Below are 22305 nucleotides of genomic sequence, written 5' to 3'. Positions count from 1 at the left end.
CCCAGCCCAATCTGGCCTTGAACACTTCCAGGAAAGAAGGGATATCCATTTCCAGTCTGGGGTGGATTTGGTTGGCATTAACTTCTCTCTGCCCTGCAGGTAGGGAAGGGCAGCTTTATGCTCTGAGCCATTTTTGTCCCCCCAAACCTGGAGCTGTGCTGAACACCACCGCTTCCACTTCAGCCAGTGATCTGGGGATTAAGGAAAAATTGTGTTTCCCTTAGAAATTCTGACAATATAATGTGACACTGAGAAATGCCTTGCCTGTGCCAGAAGATTCAAGCCATTTAACATCCTAAGTGTTGTGTGGTGCATAATTAAAAACACACCCCTGCGAGTGAGCAGTCCCTCTGTTTTGTGCAGCAGGTCTGGTGAGGAGGCTGGGACAGGAGGATTTGTCTTACCCTTGTGAGAAGTGACTGGGAGGTAATTATGCAAACTAACTCGTGAATTACAACCAGGAGGATAGCAGCTAGTGATTATCTAACTCTACAAATGGGAAGTGTTAATTGGCAACAAAACCCTTATATTAAGCTGATTTTCTGCCCCACAACCTCAATTAACATGGTAAATAACCACAACACAGTAAATAAGGATATGTGAAAAGCCTGTGATTACTGAAATTATACCAACAACTTAAATAGATTGTGGCTGACCTCAAAACTTGCAGGCAAGTAAAAATAAACGCCATGTTGCTCCTTCTGTTGGTCTGTGCTCTGGAGCAGCCCCGTGTTGTGATGTCCTGGGCTGCCCATTCCCACACTCAAGAGGCAGCAGTAGGGCAGGATGTGCCCAGTGCCACATCCTGGGGCTGGAGAAAGCTGTGCCTGGGCAGCAATGTGGGAGTTGTGCTCCTTGGGGGCCTTATCAGGGCCACTCTTTACCCTCATCTATGCAATGTGCAGCCTAGGCTGATTTCAGAATTTTTCTGCTCATTTGCCACAGTTCCCCAACACCCTTTTTGTCTTTCCTGTTTAATTAAGTTCTTCTGTAACATACACAAATTTAAAATGGGACTTAAAATTCCCAACAACATATGTTGCGTTACGTGTATTTCTGGAAGCGTGTGACAGAGTTTGTTTATTTGGTGCTGTGGGAGTTCCCCATAGGCTGCCTGCTCTGCCTTTCCTCCAGGAATCCTCCAAACACAAACATGAGGGGGTTTTTGTTGAATCTCCCTGCCCCCATAACCTTAAATAAACATGCTTGCACACGAGCAGCTGATGAATCAGGTTATGCAGGTCTTCTGCAGTGAAGTTCTGGAAAACTGCAGGAAATGTTAACTAAAAGCCACTAAGTCTGCTCTCCCATCTGTAGGTTGGCAAGTCACAAGGTGGGGAATGTTCCTGAAAACTGAAATGTATAATTGATTGAAGAAGGTGAGAATGACTGTCTTTTCTTTGGGAATATCCAACAGGCATTTTGTTCTTTTGCTCTTTTTTCATCCTCTCCTTCTGCCAGTGCTTGGTCTGTTCTCTCATGCTGCCCTCCTGCCGTATTCCTTCACCATTCTCCAGGGTAACAATAAAGGTTTTTACAATGGATTTTCCCAAATGGTTGGACAGTTCCTTTGGGATCTGATTTTTTACACTTTATGTGCATATTTATATATAAACTTCCAATCTTGAGTATATCTAACACTAGGCAGCAACTGGATTTTATGATAGATAGATAGATAGATAGATAGATAGATAGATAGATAGATAGATAGATAGATAGATAGATAGATAGATGATAGATAGATAGATAGAATGTACACATCTTTTATAATATATTTATGCTATACATTCTTTGGGTGATCCTGCACAGGGTCAGGAGTTGGACTTAGATCCTTGTAGGTCCCTTTCAACTCAGGATTTTCCAAGATTCCAGGAGGGTAAGAAAAGGACTGTGCAGTTCTACTGCTTGCTATTAGATGCATCAGATGAACCTTGTCACTTCCAGCTCCTGCAAACACCTACAGGACTCGGCTGGCCCGTCACTGCTGCAGTCACCCTGTCTCTCTCCAGTCCTTTTTCATTGGAAAACTGGTGTCATCAGATCACTGGAAATGTCAGTTTGACAAAGCAGCTCAGAACAAAGCTGAAATGTCACTCCTGGTTTTACTGTTGGTGGTTGAATTTTGGCAGCCTTTCTTCTTCCTTGGGTTCACAGAATGTAAGGACAGGGTGATTCATGGGAGAGAACTATTTGATTTTCAACGTGTCACAGTTGCTGCTGTATTGAGTTTGATAGCTTTCATTTGATTAACACATCTTCCCAAAAGTTATGCCACCTCAATTTGGTGGTTTAGGAGACAGAAAAATCCATCAGTTCTCTCTGTGAAAGTTCAGCAGAGTTCACACTCACTCTAAATGATCAAAAGCCTTTCCAGAGTACCACGTGCAGAGTACCCTACCCTTGGGGGAGGGTGTGCCAAGGTTTGCAGCTTGGTGATGTGAAGATCCTGTTCCAAGCCCCCTGCCATGGGCAGGGACATCTTCCATTAGAGCAGGTAGCTCCAAACTCCATCCAACCTGGCCTTGAGCACTTCCAGGGATGGGTGTTAGCACCCACCTTCAAGTGGTAACTGAGGTTCTTGTGAATAAATCCCTTGGGGTGAATTAGAGTGAAACAACCCTGAATGACCAAGGTACATATATGAGGCAGGTTTGTTTTAAAACAGCTTAAAAGGAAGCATACAGCTGTTTTGATTATTTTATATAAAAATATAAAAGTGAAAACATAAGAGAAAGGAAAAAAAGAAAGAACAATAAAAGATAGGGGAGAGGAAAAATATCACTACGCAGGTATCCAGTGATGAGATTTGATCAGTGCAGTTTCACTGTTTGTGGTCACAGTTCTTCACCTATTAGGAGCCCACACACAATAAAGACTTCCATGGGTTAAATGCATTCAGTTTTAGGGGAAAGGCCTGGATACCTCCCTTGGGTGGGAGTTTACACTGTCACATGAAGCTGTGCCTTATAGGGAGGGCGGAAATTGGCATGACACCAAACATTAACCCACCTCTGCAGGATCTGCTTCTTATCTGCCTTTTCCCTTATCTGATGCAATAACACTTTGTCAAGTGGGTTATCTGGGAAACAGTAGATGCAGGGCTCAATCAATTTATCTAAGCAAACTTTGTTTTTTCCCAAGGAGGTGTTCACAGCTTCTCTGGGCAACTTGTGCCAGTGACTCACCTTAAGGTACAGCACTAGCTCAGGGCAGTTGTTCTTTCCTTTTCCATTACTTTGTTGATTACTTCTGATTTTTACTATTTTTGGTCAGATAGCATCATGCAGTGTTGGGTTTCAGCTCAGATGGCTGAAAACTGGGAAAATAGTTAGGGACAGACAGGGAAAATAATTAATTGTCACTGGGCCACAGAGGACTGTCAGAGTGAGAATTGCGTATTTGCTTGTTCAGTGTCTGTTTGTCTTGGATCTTTATTTCAGCCCAGATGTTCCTGTCACAAACATGGCAGCACAAAACCTGCACCTGACTGCTCCTGGCCAGGGAGGGGACATGCTGCCTGCAGGCTATTCCCTGCTGCTGGCTGTGGCATCTCTGGCAGGGGCAGGTGAGCTGCCACGTGTGCTGCAGCCACCTCAGTGTGCTGCCTCTTCTCCTGACACACAGCCAGGTGATTTCCTTGGTAGCAGCTTTAGGCATGAGGCTGGGCCAGCCTTCTGCTTTAATGTCACTTTGTGCATCTATAATGTAGATCTTTTTTACTTTAAACTCAGTAATGTTCTGGTTAGTGCACTCCTGAGAGGTAGATGTAGCTTAGCCCTTCGTTTCTGAGGCCTCAGAGGGACAGCAAGGCTGGCATTGCTGCACACAGCTGTCACTGTTAAGCTGCCTCTCTCAAGAGGTGGCAGCTGAGGGAGAGAGAGAGGGAGGATGGAAGGAAAAAAATAGGTTGTCAGATTCCTCATGAATCTGAGAATGGTGTTTGAGCATAATGGAGGATAGTGTTGAACATCCCATTTTAAGGGCTGCTCCCTTCTATAAATCTTTCTTTTCAGTAGGGAAAGGTGAGGTTTCGCAGTACCCTGATAGCAGAGGGGATGTCAACTGCTGCTGGGGAACTTCTGAGGGAGACCTGGGACTGTTTTCTCCTGTAGGTGCATAGCAGCTAACCCTGGAGAATTTAACTGCTGAGTGTGGCTGGTGCCCCCAACCTTCTGGTCTCTGGCCTTTCACTCAGAATTCTTGCTGGGCTGTGGAGATTACGATTGAAAATAAATCACATGGACTAAATGTGTGGTCTCTGTTGGGAATGACTTTGTGTAATTGTTTGGATGTCTCAGGGCTGCAGGTGGGTGATCAAGCAATTTGGACAGAGCTTGACTCCTAAGTGTGGGGCTCGTTGGAGGCTCTCATTGTGGATATGGACAAGCATTTTCATCCAGTGTTCAGAAGGGGATTAGCAGTGACAAATGCTACTTTGAGCTCCTGGGCTGTGATGTCCCACCCCACCAGGATCTGAAACCCTCAATGTGGTCTTAAGCAGACAAGGGATTATAGCGTCAGGTCACCCTGGTACAGGGGTGTCTTGTGATGCTTTCACACCTTGCAGGGAGGGGTTTGCAGGCTGAATGAGCTGGTGTGGTGCAGCAAGTGAGATGTACAGCTGTGTGAACTGGTTACATGAAGGAAGCTGCCACCTGGAAGGATATAGCTGCTTTTAACCAGAGTATCAGACTTCAGCTGGGTGCAGCACCATATAACTCTCTGATCTCTAGCCCTGTTTTGTGAAACCCTGCCAACTTGGCTATTTCTGGAAGATGGTCCCCTCCAAGTACCAGCAAATCACAAGTATCAGAGCACTTGCCAGAGATGGAGGGTTATGATCATCTCTCCTGCTTAAGTGTCCCACAGCAGTGCCCCATCAGCACTGATAAACTTCCCCCAGAGTGGTTTGGCTGCCAGCAATGAACATCACCAGGTCCATGGTGCACTGAGATGCAGGCCAGGAACTGAGGCTACTTAACAACAAAAAGCCCTTTTAAAACAGAATTTTACTCTGTGGGTTTTGTTTGTTTTTTTTTTTTTTTAACACAGGTTTTCTCCCTAGTTAAGTGAAAAATATTTATCATGAAATTCAGCTGAAATTCTCCGAAATTTATCTGCTACCTTCGCAACCCAAGTATTGCAACAGCAGGAACCTGAGAACGCAACTGATTTGTCATTACAAGAGTTGAGAGAAGCAGAAACAGCAAATAGCACTACAAAAATGACAAGCAAAAATATCATTATTATTCTTTCAGTCTTAGTCATGTAAAGAGCAAGCAGAAGCATAGGCAAGGCAATTTCCCTTAGAGGTGACTTATGTTGATGGTGCTCTCCTATGAAATGTCTCTAATTTAACTCCTCCTTCTAACAAGATGTGGTCACTGGTATTACTTGTTACAGCACTGTGTCCTGTCAGCCCAGTATTTCACATGGTGCCACTGGGGACAGTTTTATTTCAAATGAACAAATAAATTAAGCTCATTTCTGGTCTGGGATAGCTCTAATGTGCACAATCTACTATGTTCACAGCCTCAAACAAAATTACTGCTAAGGCAGCCTGCAGGTAAAGGGCCAAAGTAACTTCAGTTAGTCAGGAAAGAAATTTATTGGAATAAAAGTCCTTGATCACATCATCGCAGTGCTGCTGGGCTCTGAGAGAGATATCTGAACACTCTGCTGGGAACCTGTTCCCTGCAGACACCCACATCTGTAATTAAAAAGGGTTAATGCTCATTCTGTGAATCTTCCTCAGCACTTACTGCTTCAGCATGATTTTTTTTTTCACTTTTCTTTCTGGAAGCCAAGGGGATTTTTTTTTCTTTAGTATCATCAAGAACAGGAATAGAAACTTTGCAACAAGCTCAGAATGTTCTTTGGCTCAGCACATGGGAAAGAGATTTAGGGTTGGATTTCCTATTGCTTCACACTCACTCCTGCCTGCTAGCAGGGTAATGATTTTGTGGGCAGGCATTTTTCTTAATGAGCCATTGGCAAAACTGCCTGTTTCTCCCTAATTTACTGTCATATCTCCTCAGCTGGGTTCTGGAGGTAAACACTTCACCTTCCCTCACTGCCAGCTGCCAGCGAGGCTCTGAACTCGAGTTCATCTTCTGAAAGACTCACTTTGCATTGTGAACAGGGAGAGCAGGGGGTGAAGATGTTTATCACTTTCTGAGGGGTTTTATTACACTGTTTGGGATGGATGGTCTGGTTCCATGATTTTCTTGGCAACTGATCATAATCCTCTAACCTTCATTGTGACTAAATGACGAATATCCAGAAGCAGAGCAAAGTAAGGAGGCAGGTTGCCCCTTCGGAGAGGGAAAACAAGGCAGCATGGGGCTGCCAAGGGACTGGAGCCCGTGTTGGAGCCAGGACTTGCACAAGAGCTCTCTGTCAGAGGTCCTTGTGCACTGTGCCTCCCACTCGTGCTGCTGCTGGAGCACTCTGTTCCCAGCAGCTGGTCCTGCAGCACTTTGTCATTGACTACACAACCCCAGATATTAATAGCAGAGAGATGTCCCCTGCTTTCAGCTGTTCAGCTGTGTCCCTGATTTTCTGGGAGCTGATTCCTGCATGCAGCTGGGGTATTGTCACTGCTCAGGTACTTCAGTCCATCAGTTTGATGCCACAAACTGACAGGGAAGGAGCAGCATGGTGACCTGGGCTGGAATGACAGGCCTGTCAGCAGAGGGGGAGATCTGGGTGTTCTGTGAATGAGAACATCATGGCAAGCTCACATTTAGGTACAGAATTCATCCAGTGTGTCCTGCTGGGTCCTGAAGCTGTTAGTACAGGAGGGGAATGCACATCACTGGGGAACAAGAATGGGTTTGTGAACTCTTATGGAATTAGGAGACCAAAAGGACCAAATGTTTTCCAAAAATGACTCTCTGCAGTCACTGTGGTGACTGTTTATTGGGCACTTTCCTGAAGCTAATTGTGTGTTTTACTGATGGGAAGCAGTACTTGGATTCTCCATACTTGGAGAAGCTGACACACACTGTTCCCTTTGCCATGCATACCTCAGGGTGTCCAGCATCATCTCTGGCTGTGGATTCTAACAACACATGAGCAGAGCTTCACCTGAAAGTGAAACATCACCTCATCTCTACAGGCAGGAAGAGGAAGGTGCTGTGTAACCTGTCTGTTAATGCTTTCATTGTGGCTGCTGTGTCCTAGGAAGAAACAAATGAAGCACCTTTCCAGGAATCTGGCTGCACAGCACAGTGTGGTGCTGATCCCAAGCTTGGGCTGGGAGACACCCTCATGGATGAAGTTCACTCTCCCCTCATGTTGGGCAGCAGCAGCTCCCACTTCCCTCTGGACACCACTGGCTCAGCACAAGGCACTGGCTCTCCCTGCTGAGAGTTTGGAAGCTGCAGTGGGCTGGAATGAGGCATTTTAGCTGACACAGGGATGCTTGGCTGCTCAGCTGGCCCTCTGCACTGCAGAGCTTAGTTCTGTTCCATGTAAGAAAGCAAAGGGGCTAAACACATTCTGCACAGCAAAACAAAGCTTTTAGGGCAGGCAAGCACCTGATCCTCCTCCTGCTACTACTATGGAAACATGTCAGAGCAGAAAACCTGTTGCCATGAGACTGTAAAAATAACCCTGCCATCACATTATGGAGACATGGACTGGCTGCACCACATGGCTTATGTAAGAGCAGCTCCTGCACTGGGATGTGGCACTGTGAGCTGCTCCTGCTCCCAGGAGACAGGCAGCCTTCTGAAAAAGCTGCAGGCAAGACAGTTGGGGTAGTAAGTGTGTTATTTTTAGTCTGTGTGTCTGAAATATCAGCCTGAAGTGGACAGAGACACATTTAGGGTATGTAGTGTCAGCAGGAGAATTTTAAAAGTAGGACCAAGCAATGGTAGTTGGGTTTTTTGGTTTAAAGAAATCACACTTTGGTTTTAAGGGGACAGATACAGGGTATTTTTTTGAATTCTGTGTAATTTGAAGCATCATTAGAACTGGCCTGGGCAGGAGAAGGCCTTGCAGAGCTGGAGAGTGATCAGGGAGCCAGGGAAATGGTGATGCTGAGTTTGGTGTTGTCATGGCTGGGAAAAAGGAAAGAGAGCAAGGGACCAAGCCCAGCAGCCAGGCCCAGCTCTGTTGCTCATGCAAGATTTGGCAGAACAGGTGAGCAACCTCAGGGCTGGAGAAAGGACAACAACCATGTTAACAGTTCTGAAACTCCATCCAGATATATCTCTACAGAAGTTCAAAAAATTAAGGGCCTGACTGGACACAAACACCTCCTTGTAGGCAGAAAAAAAAAATCAAACTCACTGTAATCATGTACTAATTACTTTTAAAATCTTATGCTCTTGACCAAGTTAAGCACTTGGGGGAGCACAGAAAACAGTAAATTTTAAAACCTCTGCAGAAACTACTACTGGTTACCTCAATTGTCCTTTTACTACAAGACAAACTCAGTGGCTATTCCTGCTTGGCTCTCCTCGGGCTGCTTTTTTTAATATACCCAAGTTTTATCCCTTCATCCAGTCCTGAAAGCCTCATTTCTGTCGTCTCCTGCCTTCCAACAGTGGAACATGTTTTCCCACCAAGACTAAAAGGATGCTGCCTCCTCCTGCTCCTCCCTACACATCCTTAGAGATTCCTGACGTGCCTCAGATGTACAGCTTTGCTTTGTTTGAATGCACAACTCCTCCTCTGTGCTTCAGGCATGTGGAGGATTCCCAACCCCTCCTACTCCTGTTCCCAACGTGACAAAGGAGCAGCTCTGAAGCCAAACCCCACAAGAGTTCACAAAAACCCCCAACAAGGAACATACACATGGAGTCCAGGAATGTCCCACTGCTGTGATTTTAATGATCCCACTTCCACCCCAGCTGGGAGATTTTGCCCAGCACTGTGTTGAGGTCCAGCACAGAGCAGGAAAGAGTTTGTGGTCCAAAGAAACTGCAGAGTTGTAGCTGAGGAGCCAAACCATTCCCAGGGCCCTCACCTGGGTGGGCTCTGGACACACCAACGTCCTGCAAGTCCCAAGGACCGTGGCTACTGAAACATGAGCCCCCAGTGACAGCCAAGCACGCTGTGACAATGGCACGGCCACCTCAGCCCTCCAGGATGCGGTTGATGAGCTTCATCTCCTCAGCAGACATGGGGTTCAGGTTAAACCCCTTCAGCTCAGGTTTACCTAAGAAAACACATTGAAAACATCAGGATTTTGTCACCAAAGTGAAGCAGCTCGTGGTAAACTCGAGAGGGGCTGTGGGGAGGGCAGGGACAGCCCTGGGAGCTGAAGTGGGGTCACCTCAGCCCAGGGTCAGAGGGGGTTCAGGTGCTGGTGGGTGACAGCTCCACACAGAGACAGACAAGGCTGCTGGGGCAGGGAGGGAACTGCAAAATTGTGGGAAAGAGGCTGCAGGAACACATGGAACTGAGGAATCTCCTGATGCACGAGTCTGCTCCCAGGCAGGTTCCAGTGGGAGAGTTTACCTTGAGCTTCATAGAGCCGGTTGACCTTCACCCGCAGCTCTTTCCGGAGCTTGTTTATCTCCTCATCCAGCTCTTCCTGGTCTGGGATAAGAGGTGGGAGTGAGGAGGGCTGCGGTGGGCTCTGGGATGAAGGCTCAACTCCCCATGGGACACAGCACAGGCACAGGGGCGTCCCACCCTGCCTCCACCACCCCCGGAGCAGAGCAGCTTCCACATGTGCTTCCCAGGGCACAGCAGGGCCAGAATCGCCCTCTCGGGAGGCTCTGGGCACCTCAAAGCCCATCCCCGGACAGAAACCCGTTAATTGAGCCAACATCTCGTTAATTATGGTGCTTATCAAAACACTGATAGCTACACGGAGCCCTCGCGGTGAGCTCACCCTGCCGCAGCATCTCCCGGGTCTTCGCCTTCGGCAGCTCGATGAACATGCCCCCGAAGCACACCATGGCCTTCTCTGGGGAGGGGAACGGAGGGGAACGGAAGGGAACGGAAGGGAACGGAAAGGAACGGAAAGGAATCGGCTGTCAGCGGAGCCGCTCCGCGACCCACGGCCACAGGGTCACGGTGGGCGCAGCCAGCCCGGCCTCACCGTCGGGCTCCGGGTCCTTCTGCAGCGCCCGCAGGGCCTCGCGGTTGCGGTTCCGCTTCACGTCCAGGTCCACGATCTGCAACGGGAGCGAGAGAGGCAGGAGCGGCCGGGACTCGGGGCTACCGGCGGCGGGACAGAGCGGGGCGGGGGAGGCTGCCGGAGCTGGGTCGTACCTGCTGCCGTGCCGCCAGCACGTCCTCGGCCAGCTCCTCCACCTCGGCCAGGTAGCGCAGCACGAAGGCCGGGTCCCGAGCCATGGCGGGGCCGCCACCGGGGCCGCTCCGGGTCCGCCGCCGTTCGGCTCCGGGCCGCAGCCGCAGCCGCGCGGGCGGGTTCCGCGGCGGGAGGGGCCGGGCTCAGCGCGCCCTCTCGCGGCCGCCGCCGGGAGCGCCGCCCGGTTGGGGCGCCCCGGGGTGGCGGCGGCTCCGGGGCGGCGGGGACCGAGCGGGGCCGCGAACGCGGCGGGGACCGGCCAGGGCTGCCAGCTGGGACGGACGTGCCCGGTGCCAGCGTGGGGTCTGGTCCGTAGTGCGGACTGACGATCCCGGGGCTGGCTCCGGGCCGCCTCGGCACCGGCCGGCAGGAGGATGGAGGGTGCGGTGCGGCCGTGTGGCGCTGAGCCCCACAGCGGGGTCCTGGCCCCGCAGCCGGTCCCCAACCCATCCTGCTCGCCTCAGCCCTGAGGGACAGAGGCTGAGCCCTGCCTTGCCTGGTCCCCTTGTGTGTGAATTATTTATGGCTTTTCACAGCACCACCGTCTGTCTCCTCTTCCTCGCTGCTTCCCAGCACGGTCCCGCTGTTGGCAGCTGGGCCCTTGGAGCATCAGGTGACCTCTCTGTCATCCCAGAAAGCAATAAAGGGCACTCAAAGCGCGGGGTGATTAGCTCAGGTTTCCTTTGGTGCAGCTGGTGGCTCATCTGTAGCTCAGCGTCCAGGACCTGCCATCCCCAGGGACTGGAGCCAATTGTGGTCCCGGCAGCTCGGCTCACCCTCAGCCAGCCCCGGTGCCCCCCGGTCTGTGTGAGGCAGGAGCTGGTCCCGGGAATGCTCTGGCAGGGGACCATATCCATCTGCTGCCCTGAACGACCCTGCCTGCAGGAAGGGAAATATATTGCCCCTCAAAATGCTTTTCAACCCCTTCTTTCTGCCCCAGCCAGCCATGAGCAAGAGGGGCTGGGAAAATGGGGTGTGGGAGATGCAAGGAGACCCAGATGATGAGGACTGGCAGATCCTCACCGTGTGCACTCTGCAATGGGAAAGGGGCCCCAGGAGCCCACCCAGGGTAACAGGGGACACGGGTTCTCATGTCACATGTCTCTGCTCTGGACAGAGCCCTGAAACAGCTTCTCAAGGCCCATCTTTGCCACCCTGGCTCTGCTGCTTACCTGGTGATGGTGGGGGGACCTCTGATCTGTTTTAGATCAGTGCTTTGAGAAGAGAGAGCTCCAAACCTGCCTGAAGCAGCAAACAGGGACTGGGGAGAGGAGGAGCCCCAGCACTTGGCCACCCTGGCACATGCACTTCATTAAATTTGATAAGGAGCTCCCCAAAGGTGGTGACCCCAGTGCTGCAGCTCCTCTGGGCTGCCAGAAATGAGGACCACAGGGGACAGGGATGGAGGGAGCGAGGCAGCAGCTGGCTGGTGGTCACCAGACTTCTGTGGGCAAATAATCCCTTAAGGGAGATTACCCAGATCGGAAGATTACTGGCTCTAATCCCATAAGGTCATTTGTTTCAGTTAACTGAGATCCCTGTCTGTGGCAGCATCAAATGAAGTGCAGCAGCTTCAGGGAGCAGTGGGAGCCAGTGCTGGGGCACACACGGGCACTCCAGGCTGGGAGTGATCCACACTCGGGTTAGATTCCTTCCTGACATCAACCAGAAAATGTACTGGGATTGGGGCTGGATGCCAGTGCTGGGAAATGCTCATTTGTCAGTGGGAGCAGCTGGCTGGAGATCTGAAAAAGCAGGAAGGAGGGAGGAGGGAGGGCTTTCAGAGTCTGGGCAGGAGGAATGGGGATGGGGATGGTGAGGGAATGGGGATGGGGATGGGGAGGGGATGGGGATGGGGATGGGGATGGGGATGGGGATGGGGATGGGGATGGGGATGGGGAGGGGATGGGGATGGGATGGGATGGGATGTGGCATGAGAACAGGGATGGGAGCAGGCTGGCTGTGTCCTGGCAGCAGTGGAAGGCAGCAGTGACTCTGGGCTTGCCAATGACAGTGCAGTGCAGGCAGGGTTTTGCCAGGAATGCTGGGCTGCATGGAATGGGGGGGCTGCTCTCCCTGGCAAGGTGGGGCCCAGCTCAGCACAGCTGAGGGATCACCAAGCCATGGGCATCTGGAAAACATTCTCAGTGCAGTGAGAAGTGGCTGGTGCTGCTCTCTGGGGCCTGTCCCCAGCCACAAATCATCATGGATTTCTCCTCCTGGAGCCAGCGCCAGGGGCAGACATTCTGCCTGGAAGCTGGACTCAGACTGGAACCAGAGTCCATTTGGACCAGTTCCCCTGGGAACTGGGCAGTCAGAGGAAGCAGCCACATGCCCGCTGCCGGGAGCTGCTTTGCTTTGCTGTGTGTTTTGTGGAAAGAGCAGGTTTGGTTTCATCATGTTCCTTTTTCTTCCTTGCAGCCCTTTTCTGTATGCAGCCAGAAACCCTCCCTGCCTGCTGGCAGCTGCACAGGAAGCTTCAGGGATGTTTATAAGGTTTTTTTCTCTCTTCTCCTTTCATGTGGCTGCTGGGGCCTGTTGTTAAGATAAATCAGACTTCAAACCACGGTGTCCATGTTCTCAGGCTGTGGATCTTTAACTGCTGCTTCAGAGGGGGTGTTTCAGGGTCAGGGGAGAAAGGGGGTCTGTCTCTCCCTGATTTCCAAGTGCCCTCTCCCTGGCACTGTGCCCACCGTCATGGCAACGTGGTCTGTGCTCCATCACCCAGCCAAGTCAGAGAGCCCCCAGGGACCAAGCCCAAAGAGGTCTGGAGTGGCCAAATGTTGGCAGGGGCTCTGGCCAGTGGACCCCATCCTTGGAAGGGGCCCTGCCCTGCCTGGTTGTTGATGAAAGGCTGCTCTCTTCCAGCTTTGGGATGCTGGGAGCATCCCCTCCCCCAGGCAGGCATTTGTGGAGGGGATCTGTCATGAGCATCTCAAGGTGAGGTGTTTCATTATCGATGCTAATACATTCAGCACGGGGAGAGCCTTGCCGAGGGCCCGGCCACTCCCTTGTGCTGAGTAACATCTTCACCCCCTGGATTTTATCCAGGAATCCAGGCTTACCCCACCCTCAGGTTGTGCTGATCCCTCTGGCCACCCTGCAAGGCGGGATTTGGAAGTTAGCTGTGTTTCCTGGGATCAAACACGCTCCCCCTCTCAGTGTGCCGGTGTGCTGACCACGGGCCGGGCTCCAGCCGGGCTCCCCGCAGCAGGCTGAGCCCCGGGGCTGAGCCAGAGCCGGAGCCGGCCCCGCGGGCTGGGGGCTGGGGCTGCCGGCAGCAGGCAGCTGCCCGTGTGCAGTCACCGTCCCTGGAGACCCGCCACAAAGGCGAGAAAGCCCCTTCCCCTTTCCCTCGCAGCCCTTTCCCTGCAGCCGTGCCGGGGATGCCGGCGCAGCGCTGCCCCTCGTGTGAGCACACATCCCACATCCCGGGGCGCGGCCCCTCGCTCCGCCCGACACATTGTGTCCAAACTCCCCAGGAAAACAAGCAGGAGAGGCGGAGCGGCGGAGCAGGGCAACATCTTGTGCGCCCAGACTCCAGTGGCCTTGGTATTTCGCTTTCAGGGACATTCCCAAGGCTGGAGAATAACATCTGTAACTCTTTCACGAGTTTCATTTCGGCAACAACAAACGCCTGCTGCCAAACCCCATCATCGGTCTTCTCAAAGACGATACAGCTGCTTTGAGCAGCCTGGTCTAGTGGAAGATGTCCCTGCCCTTGGCAAGGGGTTGGCACAAATTGATCTTTGGGGTTCCTTCTATTGATCTTTGAGGGTCCTTCAACCATCCTATGATGATTCTATGTCTCTCCCTCCAAAGCAGGGCTCATGTCGACCCCAGCCAGTCCCTGCTGAGACCCTCTCTGGCTGCGCTGGGCAAGGTTTTGGTGGTCTGTGGTCCTGTCTTAGCCTAAGGGGAGAGGAGGCACCCACACCTCCACTCACCCGGACCTTGGGCCAAGCCTGGACTCATGGGCAGGGTCTTGCCTGGACTGAGCCTCGGGGCTGGGGACCGCGGGTCTACCCAGGAGCTTCCCGGGAAGCTCCGGTACTCGGTGGGCTGGGAAGGGAAAGGAGGAGAAAGGAGGGAGCGCGGACAGCGCGGTTCCGCCGGGACGGGCTGGGTGCACCGAGCGGGTCCGGGCGGTCCGCGCCGGCGGGCCCGGGGCTGGGGGCCGGCCGGGGGAGGGGCCGCTTGCCCTTCCCAGCGCGGGGCGGCGCCCGGCGGCACCGAGCGCTCCTGCGGGACCCCGCGGCGCCGGCGGGGGGGCGGCTGCCCCTTCCGGCGGGGGAGCGGCGGGAGCCGCCGCGGGCTCCCGGCGCCGGGCGGGGGGAGCCGCTGCCGGCGGGCGCGGGGCGAGGCCGGCGGGGGCGGGCGCTGCCGGGGCGGGCTCCATCCCTCCGGAAGTCTCTCCCGCTCCCTCCTTTCTCCTCCTTTCCCCCGACAACATGGCCGCGAAGTCGGACGGCGGCGGCGGCGGCCCGGCCGTGCTGCTGGAGAGCCCCGAGGGCGGCGGCGGGCGGCGGGAGGCGGGCGCGGAGCCGCCGGCGCGGCGGTACCGGCTGCGGGACGGCTGCTGGGTGTTCTGCGCGCTCCTCGTCTGCTTCGCGGACGGTGCCTCGGACCTGTGGCTGGCGGCCCATTACTACGTGCGGGGGCAGCGCTGGTGGTTCGGGCTGACGCTGCTGTTCGTGCTGCTGCCCTCGCTCGTGGTGCAGATGCTCAGCCTCAGGTGGTTCGTGTACGACTTCGCCGCCAGCACCAAGGACAGCGGCGGCGGCACCAAGGACAGCGGCCCCCGCGGCTGCTGCCGCCTCTGCGTCTGGCTGCTGCAGGGCCTGATCCACCTGCTGCAGCTGGGGCAGGTCTGGAGGTACGGGGGGACCCGGGCCGTGGGGGTGCCCGGGGGGTGGGGGAACAGCGGGGATGGGGCGGCTGCAGGGCCTGATTCACCTGCTGCAGCTGGGGCAGGTGTGGCTGCGTGGGAGGTATGGGAGAACGGGGGGCATGGGGGTATTGGGGTGATAGGGGTGCTGAGGGGATGGGGATGCTTCTGGGCTTGACACACCTGCTGCAGCTGGGGCAGGTCTGGAGGTACGAGGGTGCCTGGGGGTGAGGGTACAGGGGGCTGGCATGGGGCTGCTGCAGGGCCTGATCCTCCTGCTAAAGCTTGGGCAGGGCTGGAGGTACGTGGGGAGGGGGCACATGGGGGTCATGGAGCCAGGCGGGGCCTGGAGGGAGCGGCACAGTGCAGCAGGGACCTGGGTGGGGATAACAGCATGGAGACTCCAGGAGGGGTTGGCGAGGCATGGGGAAATGGGTGGGGATGGAGAGGGGCCAGGCAGCTGAGGAGGCTCAGGGGTCAATGTCTCTGCAGCCCCAGAAAGATGGGTGATGGAGAAGAGCTCCCAGACATGGGCACAGGGGGGGTGTGGGCAGCAGCTGTGGGTGTGGGCAGGAGCTGTGGGTGTGGGTGAGGAGCCGCAGCCCAGCTCGGTGCCACAGCCCTGCCAGCCCTGCTGCCTGGTGGGGCCTGTTGGGGACTTGCCTGGCCATGGCAGTGTGGCTCTGGGGGTGTGAAGTGACTATGCTGGGCCCTGAACACCTCAGGGCTCCTGTCTTGATCTCACTGGATATGTGGGGTGGTGGGCAAGAAGGTGCTGGTGCTCCCCAGCCTGTCCAGGCTGCCCCATCCCAGTCCTGGGGACAGGCTGGTGCTGTGGGCAGGGCAAGCAGCAGACAGACAGGCTGAGGGAGCTCAAGGCCCTTCACCCACCTCTCTGCAGACCCCCCCAGCTGCACAAGGTGATGTTTTCTTGGCACCTTCCCCTGCTGTGCCACGGGCCAAGCCCTGCACCCTCCCAGCTCCAAACCCCTCTCTGGGCTGGGCACCAGGCAGCTCTGGAGGAGCCAGGGCCGGGAGGGGAGACAAAGGCAATGCCCAGAACAATGCCTGGAGCCAGCAGCACTCCCTGCTCGGGTTTCCATCCTGTTTCCCCTCCCGAGTGCTGTAGTAGAGGCTCTTTGCTCGTTCCCTGTTGGTGTCTGCATGTTCATTCCCCTACTCCTCCTTCTGGAATGCTCTGGGTGTTTAACTTTGTTTGACAGAGCAGCGTGTGCCGTGCTCAGTACAGCTGGCAGCACACCTGCCCTCCCCATCCCCCTGACAATGGGGCCACTCTCAGGGTACTCTGGCTGCAGGGTGGGTGCAAAACCTGCTTTGGTGTGTGAGGGAGAGGACAGGAGCTCTCTGGCCCTGCCTGCAGCTGGAGTGAGCCTGACACACCTGATCCCAGTCCAAGCTGGAGCTGAGCTGCAGCCGGGGGCTTTGCTCCTGGGGGTGTCAGTCCCGCTCTCGGATCGGCTGAGCCATGGAGACTCCTAAGCCAATTAAAGCGGTAACTCTCAGCACTCACCCTCCAGGACATGTTGGTCTCAAGCAGCAGCTGAGGCTCTTTCTAATCTCTGGATTTGGGATTAGTTGGGGTGACCAGTTAAATGCAGTTTGTTAAACCCATTAGTGGGGTTGGATCCGGTGCAGGAGGATGTGGCAGTTAAAGAAGTGTTGGATAAATGCTGCAGGTGAAAGAAAGCATTTTCCCTGGTCAGAGCACTGTGCCCCTTGCCAAACATCTCCCCCTTCCTGATTTACCTGCCTCTTCCCTCACCTCTGGAGATGTCACCTCTACCAACCTCACTGCACAGCCCTGAGCCCCACCTGTGATAAAGACCCCCAATCCCCAAAAAGAAAGCTGCTTCCCACCTGCAAAAGCAGCTCTGGGCACTGGCTCTGTGGTTATTCCTGATTAAATCTGTTGAAGTTGGCAGTCATTGGTATGTTCATGGTGCACATGCACAAGCTCCATCACAGTGGTCTCTGGAGATGCTGCTGTGGCATGACCATGTGTCCGTGTAAGCAGCAGCAGCAAGGGCCTGTCCCCAGCTGGTCCCACACCACCACTGTGCTTGTGGGCCATGCTTGGATGGTTTTGCAGCTCAGGAATTGTTATCCACTCACAAAGTCCCCAGCTTCCTCTCCAAAGCAGCTCTGCAGGGCAGGGATGCTGCTCATGCCAGTGTCCTCCTGCCTGCAAATGTGCCAGGGTCCCCTGCCCCCTCTGTGGGCTGGCAGCTGGCCAGAGTGTGCTGCAGGTCCCACCGGGCTGGGGAGAGCCCTACCAGTGCCTGTGTCTGTGTTAGCCCAGGGTCACACATGGTTTGGCTGCCTGAGGTCACTGGGGCCAGACCAGCGGCTCCCTCTCTTCCTGAAAGCCCCCACAGCCTGTGTACCCCCATCCTCTGCTGGCTCGGGGACCCAGTGCCACCCCTCAGCCCTGGTGCCAGTCTGGTAGCAGCCCAGGAGGGCAAGGTCATCCTGGGTGGGCTCATGAGGGGTGGCAGAGCTGGGACCTGCAGGTTTCCCCACCACTCTGCTCCCTAGAGCTTTGCTCTGTCTGTGTTGGGGCAGGAGGCCCCCAGCTCTTGGGGCCCCCAACTTTGAGGTGTTGGCTTGTCCTGCTGCACGGCCCAGTGCTGGCAGTCCCCTCCTGGCCCTGGTGCAAAGGACAAGAGGTTTTTAGGGCCAGACAAAGCCTTTCTCTGAGCACAGGAGCCCTCAGGTACTCCCATCTGCCCCAAGTAGCCAGGGCATCTTGGGCTGTGGGGCTGGTGGGACACAGTGGCTGCGGTGACATGGGCACATGTGCAGCTCTCCCTCATGACCTGACTTGGTAGGATGTGTAAGGGATTAAAATGGCTGTAACAGAGAAGCAATTTTCTCCTTGTTTAAATACAGGATTAAGGGATGAGATCCCAAATTATCTTCTAGGAAAATCACACTTCCCTCTGCTCACTCTGGGACCAGAGGGCCCCTCATCCTTTTCCATCTGAGGATGATGATTAGGGGATTTGTTTGCAGCCAGAGTTGGGTTTTTCTCTTCATTCATTTTTTCCCACATCTGAGAACTGGGCTCAGTATTTGGGACTTGGGGGCAAACAGTGACACTGGTGACAATCCAGCTGTAGTGGGGCTCTGACAAAACCAGTGCCCAACCCAGCCACCACCTTCCTGCTGCAGGGTTTTTGTTGGATCACTCTTTGCAATACAAAGGAGGGAGCAATTAGCCCTGAGAGCTCTCGCTGTCGGTTTCTGCCTCATCATCAGTTTTTTTTTTGAAAATTAAATGATTTTTTTTTCAAGTGATTGATTCTGTGTTTCCCGTGCAGCTGCCGTGGCGCGGGGCTGGGGAGCGCCCGCCGCGCTGGCAGCACCGGGATCGCTCGCTGGGCTGAAACACCACGGCACGATCAAATGCAGAACAAATAAGAATCAACATTTCATTCGGGAGACTTGATGGGAGATGAAATCTCATTTTAATGAGACCTATGGAGCTGGCAGACAGAGGGATAATTGTGCCCTTGCTGAAAGCTGGGGAGGCCACGGGTCACTTGTTGAACAGTGCAGGACCCAGGGCTGGGGCTCTGTATTGTGTGTGGGGGCTGCTCTGTGCTGTGGACAGTGGGATCACTGATGAGCCCAATTATCAAGACTAATTACAGGGACAGGATGAGGTCACCAGCTCCCAAGCCTGGTTCATGCATGGGCACCCTGGGACAGCAGTGATGCCCTACAGCAGCCAGGGCTTTACATTGCTTCCCGTGTTGTTTCCCCGCTATGCTGTGCCTTCACCCCTGGCTGCCCACTGACTTGCTCCCCACCAGAGAGGAGGGTCCCTCACCGGGCCCTTCTGAGGGGCCGTGGCCCTGGAGGTGCCACAGTGGCAGCGCTGGCCTGGCTGCCGTGAGCAGGTGGCACTGGGATGCAGATCTGTGCCAGGGGCCAGGAGCCAGGTGGCCACAGCCTCTCCCCACCCCAAGCAGCGAGGCACAGGCTGCACAAAGGCTAAAATTAGGCGCTGCCCCGGAGGTGGAGGTTAAAACGTCACTTTGACACCAGCACAGAGAGGCCGGTGGGGGCTGGGAGTGGGGCTGGCAGGGCAGAGCAGATGGCAGCAGGGTGTCCTGGGGGCTCGGTGGCCCCAGCTGATGGCCCTCGGTGTGCTCTCCGGGCTGTGCAGCCCCGGGGTGGGAGCACTCTGCCGTCCCTGCAGCGGGAGCAGGGCTGGCTGCTGCCTCCTCCTGCTGACGGATGAGCTGAAAGTGCTGCCATCAGGCTTTCTCCCATGCTCTGGGCTGATGGAGTTGTCTGGCAGCACATTCTGGAGCTGATGGAGAAGCCGTTGCTCTGCCAGAGGATTTTATTCTCTGGGAGGAATCTGTGGCCCGATGTCCTCCTGCCGCACCTGTTTTCCTCCTCACCCGGCTCCCTTCTCCTCCTGGCCAGCAGAGCCCTGGCCGTGGTGCGGGCAGGACTGCCCGGGGAAGCCCTGCCTGGCCAGGCCTGCGTCCCTCCCGTGGTGCCAGCTCTGGCCCGGTGCCGTGGGGAGGGTCCCTGGTGGCGGTGACTCAGCCGGGCGTGCGTCCGTGCCACGCACGGCTCTGCTGACCCCCGGCCGACCACCAGATGGCCGGGGCCAGCGTGTGGCTGAGCCCGCAGCCCTGCCAAGAGCCCAGGCAACACCGGCATGAGCGCCAGGAGCTTCCTGTGGGCAGCACGGCACAACCAGCTGGTGCCTCCATCCTGGCCGGGGCAGGAGGAAGCAGGGTGGGCTCTGCGCCAGCTGGGACCAAAATATCGCTTTTGAGAAGCAGCCGGATGTGGTGCTGGGTTGGGGCAGCCTGAATCCATGGGGGGCTGGAAAGTGAAGCTGGGGATGGGGTCCCTGTGAGGAAGCCAGACCCTGAATTGTGGGCAAGGATTGGAGTGATGGGTGGGTAGGCACTGTATGGCTGGGTGGGCGCCGTGGTGGTGGCCCAGGGCTCTGGGGTGCTGAGCTGGCTTTGCACAAGCTGCCTCTTCCCAAACTGGAGCCCTGGCCTGGGACAGAGATGTGTTCTTCATTGCTGTTGCCCTGCAGCTCCTGGCACCCCTGACCTAGGGGGCTTTCCATGGTCCCAAGTCAGCAGGAACAGGTTGGCAGTGGTCACAGGGCATTCCTGGTGTGCACAGAGTGGGGTGAGCTCACCTGGCAGCGTGGGCTCACCTCACCCTTGGCCTGCCTCGCGCAGGTACCTCCGCACGCTGTACCTGGGGCTGCAGAGCCGGTGGCAGGCCGAGCACCGGCGCCGCCACTTCTACTGGCGGATGATGTTCGAGAGCGCCGACATCAGCATGCTGCGGCTGCTCGAGGCCTTCCTCAAGAGCGCGCCCCAGCTCGTGCTGCAGCTCAGCATCATGGTGCAGCAGAACAGCATCGAGCCGCTGCAGGGTAAGGGACAGCGCTGGCACAGGGGACGGGGTGGGGAGAGGGAGGTCCTGGCTTGTGTGGGCTCTCATGGCCGCTCCCCGCAGGACTCTCAGCCTCGGCCTCGCTGGTCTCGCTGGCCTGGATGATCGCGTCCTACCAGAAGGTGCTGCGGGACTCGCGGGAGGACAAGATGCCCATGTCCTACAAGGGCGCCGTGGTGCAGATCCTCTGGCACCTCTTCACCATCGCCGCTCGTGCCATCGCCTTCGCCCTCTTCGCCTCCGTGTTCCAGCTCTACTTCGGCATCTTCATCGTCACCCACTGGTGCATCATGACCTTCTGGATCATCCAGGGCGAGACGGATTTCTGCATGTCCAAGTGGGAGGAGATCATCTACAACATGGTGGTGGGCATCATCTACATCTTCTGCTGGTTCAACGTCAAGGAGGGTCGGAGCCGCTACCGCATGTGCATCTACTACGTCATCACGCTGTCGGAGAACGCCGCCCTCACCATCCTCTGGTTCCTCTACTACGACCGCAAGGTCACCTCCGACTTCAACGCCTTAATCCTCGTCTGCGTGGTCAGCTCCAGCTTCGCCCTCGGCATCTTCTTCATGTTCATCTACTACTGCCTCTTGCACCCCAACGGCCCCATCTTCAGCCACCGCTCCGTGGGCTGCATCTTCCGGCAGGAGCCGCCCCCGGTGGTGCCGGGGTCCCCCGTGGAAGCCGTCACCAGCCCCCCGCGCTCGCTGCCGCGGACTACAGGGGGCGAGCGGGACGGGGCGCCGGGCGAGCGGGACAGCTGCGTGCCCGTCTTCCAGGTGAGACCCTGCGCCCCGCCGGCGCCGGCCGCCCGCGCCCCGCGGACAGAGGGGCCCGTCATCCGCATTGACCTGCCCAGGAAGAAGTACCCGGCCTGGGATGCCCACTTCATCGACCGGCGCCTGCGGAAGACCATCCTGGCGCTGGAGTACGCGTCGCCCACCACCCCCCGCCTGCAGTACCGCACCCCCGGCGCCCCGCAGGAGGTGCTGGAGTACGAGACCACCGTGTAGGTTGAGGGGCGTGAGGCTGCGGCGGGAGCGCCGGTGCCACCCGGGCCACCCTGTGTCTCCACAGCTGTTTGCCTTCTTTCGGGTTCGCCGGCGCTGCCGTGTCGCCGTGCCAAGCATCTCGTGGGCCGTGGCCGGGGAGGTCTCTTGGTGCTATCCCCTCCCCGCGCTGCCTTCCCGCAGCCCAGACCCGTCCCACCCGACGGCGGCCGCCCCCACGCCCTCCAGGGCTCGTCCTTGCCAAAATACCTCACCGGTGCCTGAGCCCAGGCGGTGGGTGCTGTGGCCCATATCAGTGGTGCAGGATGGGGACCGGGGACACCCTGGGGTGGGGCATGGGAGCTGGCAGCTGCCAGGGGCACGGTGGGGCACGGTGGGGCACAGCGGGCAGCACACAGGTGCCTGTGCCACGGCAGAGCCGTGGGGATGGAACGTGGCTGCACTGGGGTGTGCATGCGGCTGGTGGCCCCCAGGGAGCTGGGGCAGGGACAGCCGGGGTCCATCCAGTCCCCCCCATGTCTCCCACTTCCCCCAGCTCTGCCACACCAACCCGAAGTGAGCCCCTTCATATCCATCCTCAGTCCCCCCGGCTCAGGGTTGAGCCGTGTCCCCAATTCCATGGGGTCTCCAATATCCTGTGGGGTGTAGAACCTGACCTGAGGGGG

At 55.9% G+C, this 22305-nt stretch overlaps 2 protein-coding genes across 2 annotated transcripts; one reads left to right on the top strand and one right to left on the bottom strand.

Annotated features, from left to right (window-relative positions):
• Positions 1–8813: 8813 nt before the first annotated feature.
• PDRG1 (p53 and DNA damage regulated 1) lies at positions 8814–10369 on the bottom strand. The gene is made up of 5 exons (XM_063172373.1): positions 10234–10369; positions 10061–10136; positions 9851–9925; positions 9472–9552; positions 8814–9169 (listed from the first exon to the last, which is right to left on the bottom strand). The coding sequence occupies exons 1-5, from the start codon at positions 10315–10317 to the stop codon at positions 9087–9089; spliced, it is 399 nt and encodes a 132-aa protein (XP_063028443.1). The 5' UTR covers positions 10318–10369; the 3' UTR covers positions 8814–9086.
• A 4355-nt stretch (positions 10370–14724) lies between these two features.
• On the top strand, positions 14725–21953 carry XKR7 (XK related 7). The gene is made up of 3 exons (XM_063172371.1): positions 14725–15149; positions 20405–20604; positions 20688–21953. The coding sequence occupies exons 1-3, from the start codon at positions 14725–14727 to the stop codon at positions 21641–21643; spliced, it is 1581 nt and encodes a 526-aa protein (XP_063028441.1). The 3' UTR covers positions 21644–21953.
• Positions 21954–22305: the final 352 nt, after the last annotated feature.

Source organism: Melospiza melodia, chromosome 19, assembly GCF_035770615.1.
Source record: "Melospiza melodia melodia isolate bMelMel2 chromosome 19, bMelMel2.pri, whole genome shotgun sequence".
Taxonomy (NCBI): Eukaryota; Metazoa; Chordata; class Aves; order Passeriformes; family Passerellidae; genus Melospiza; species Melospiza melodia.
This window is presented reverse-complemented; position numbering and strand designations above follow the sequence as displayed.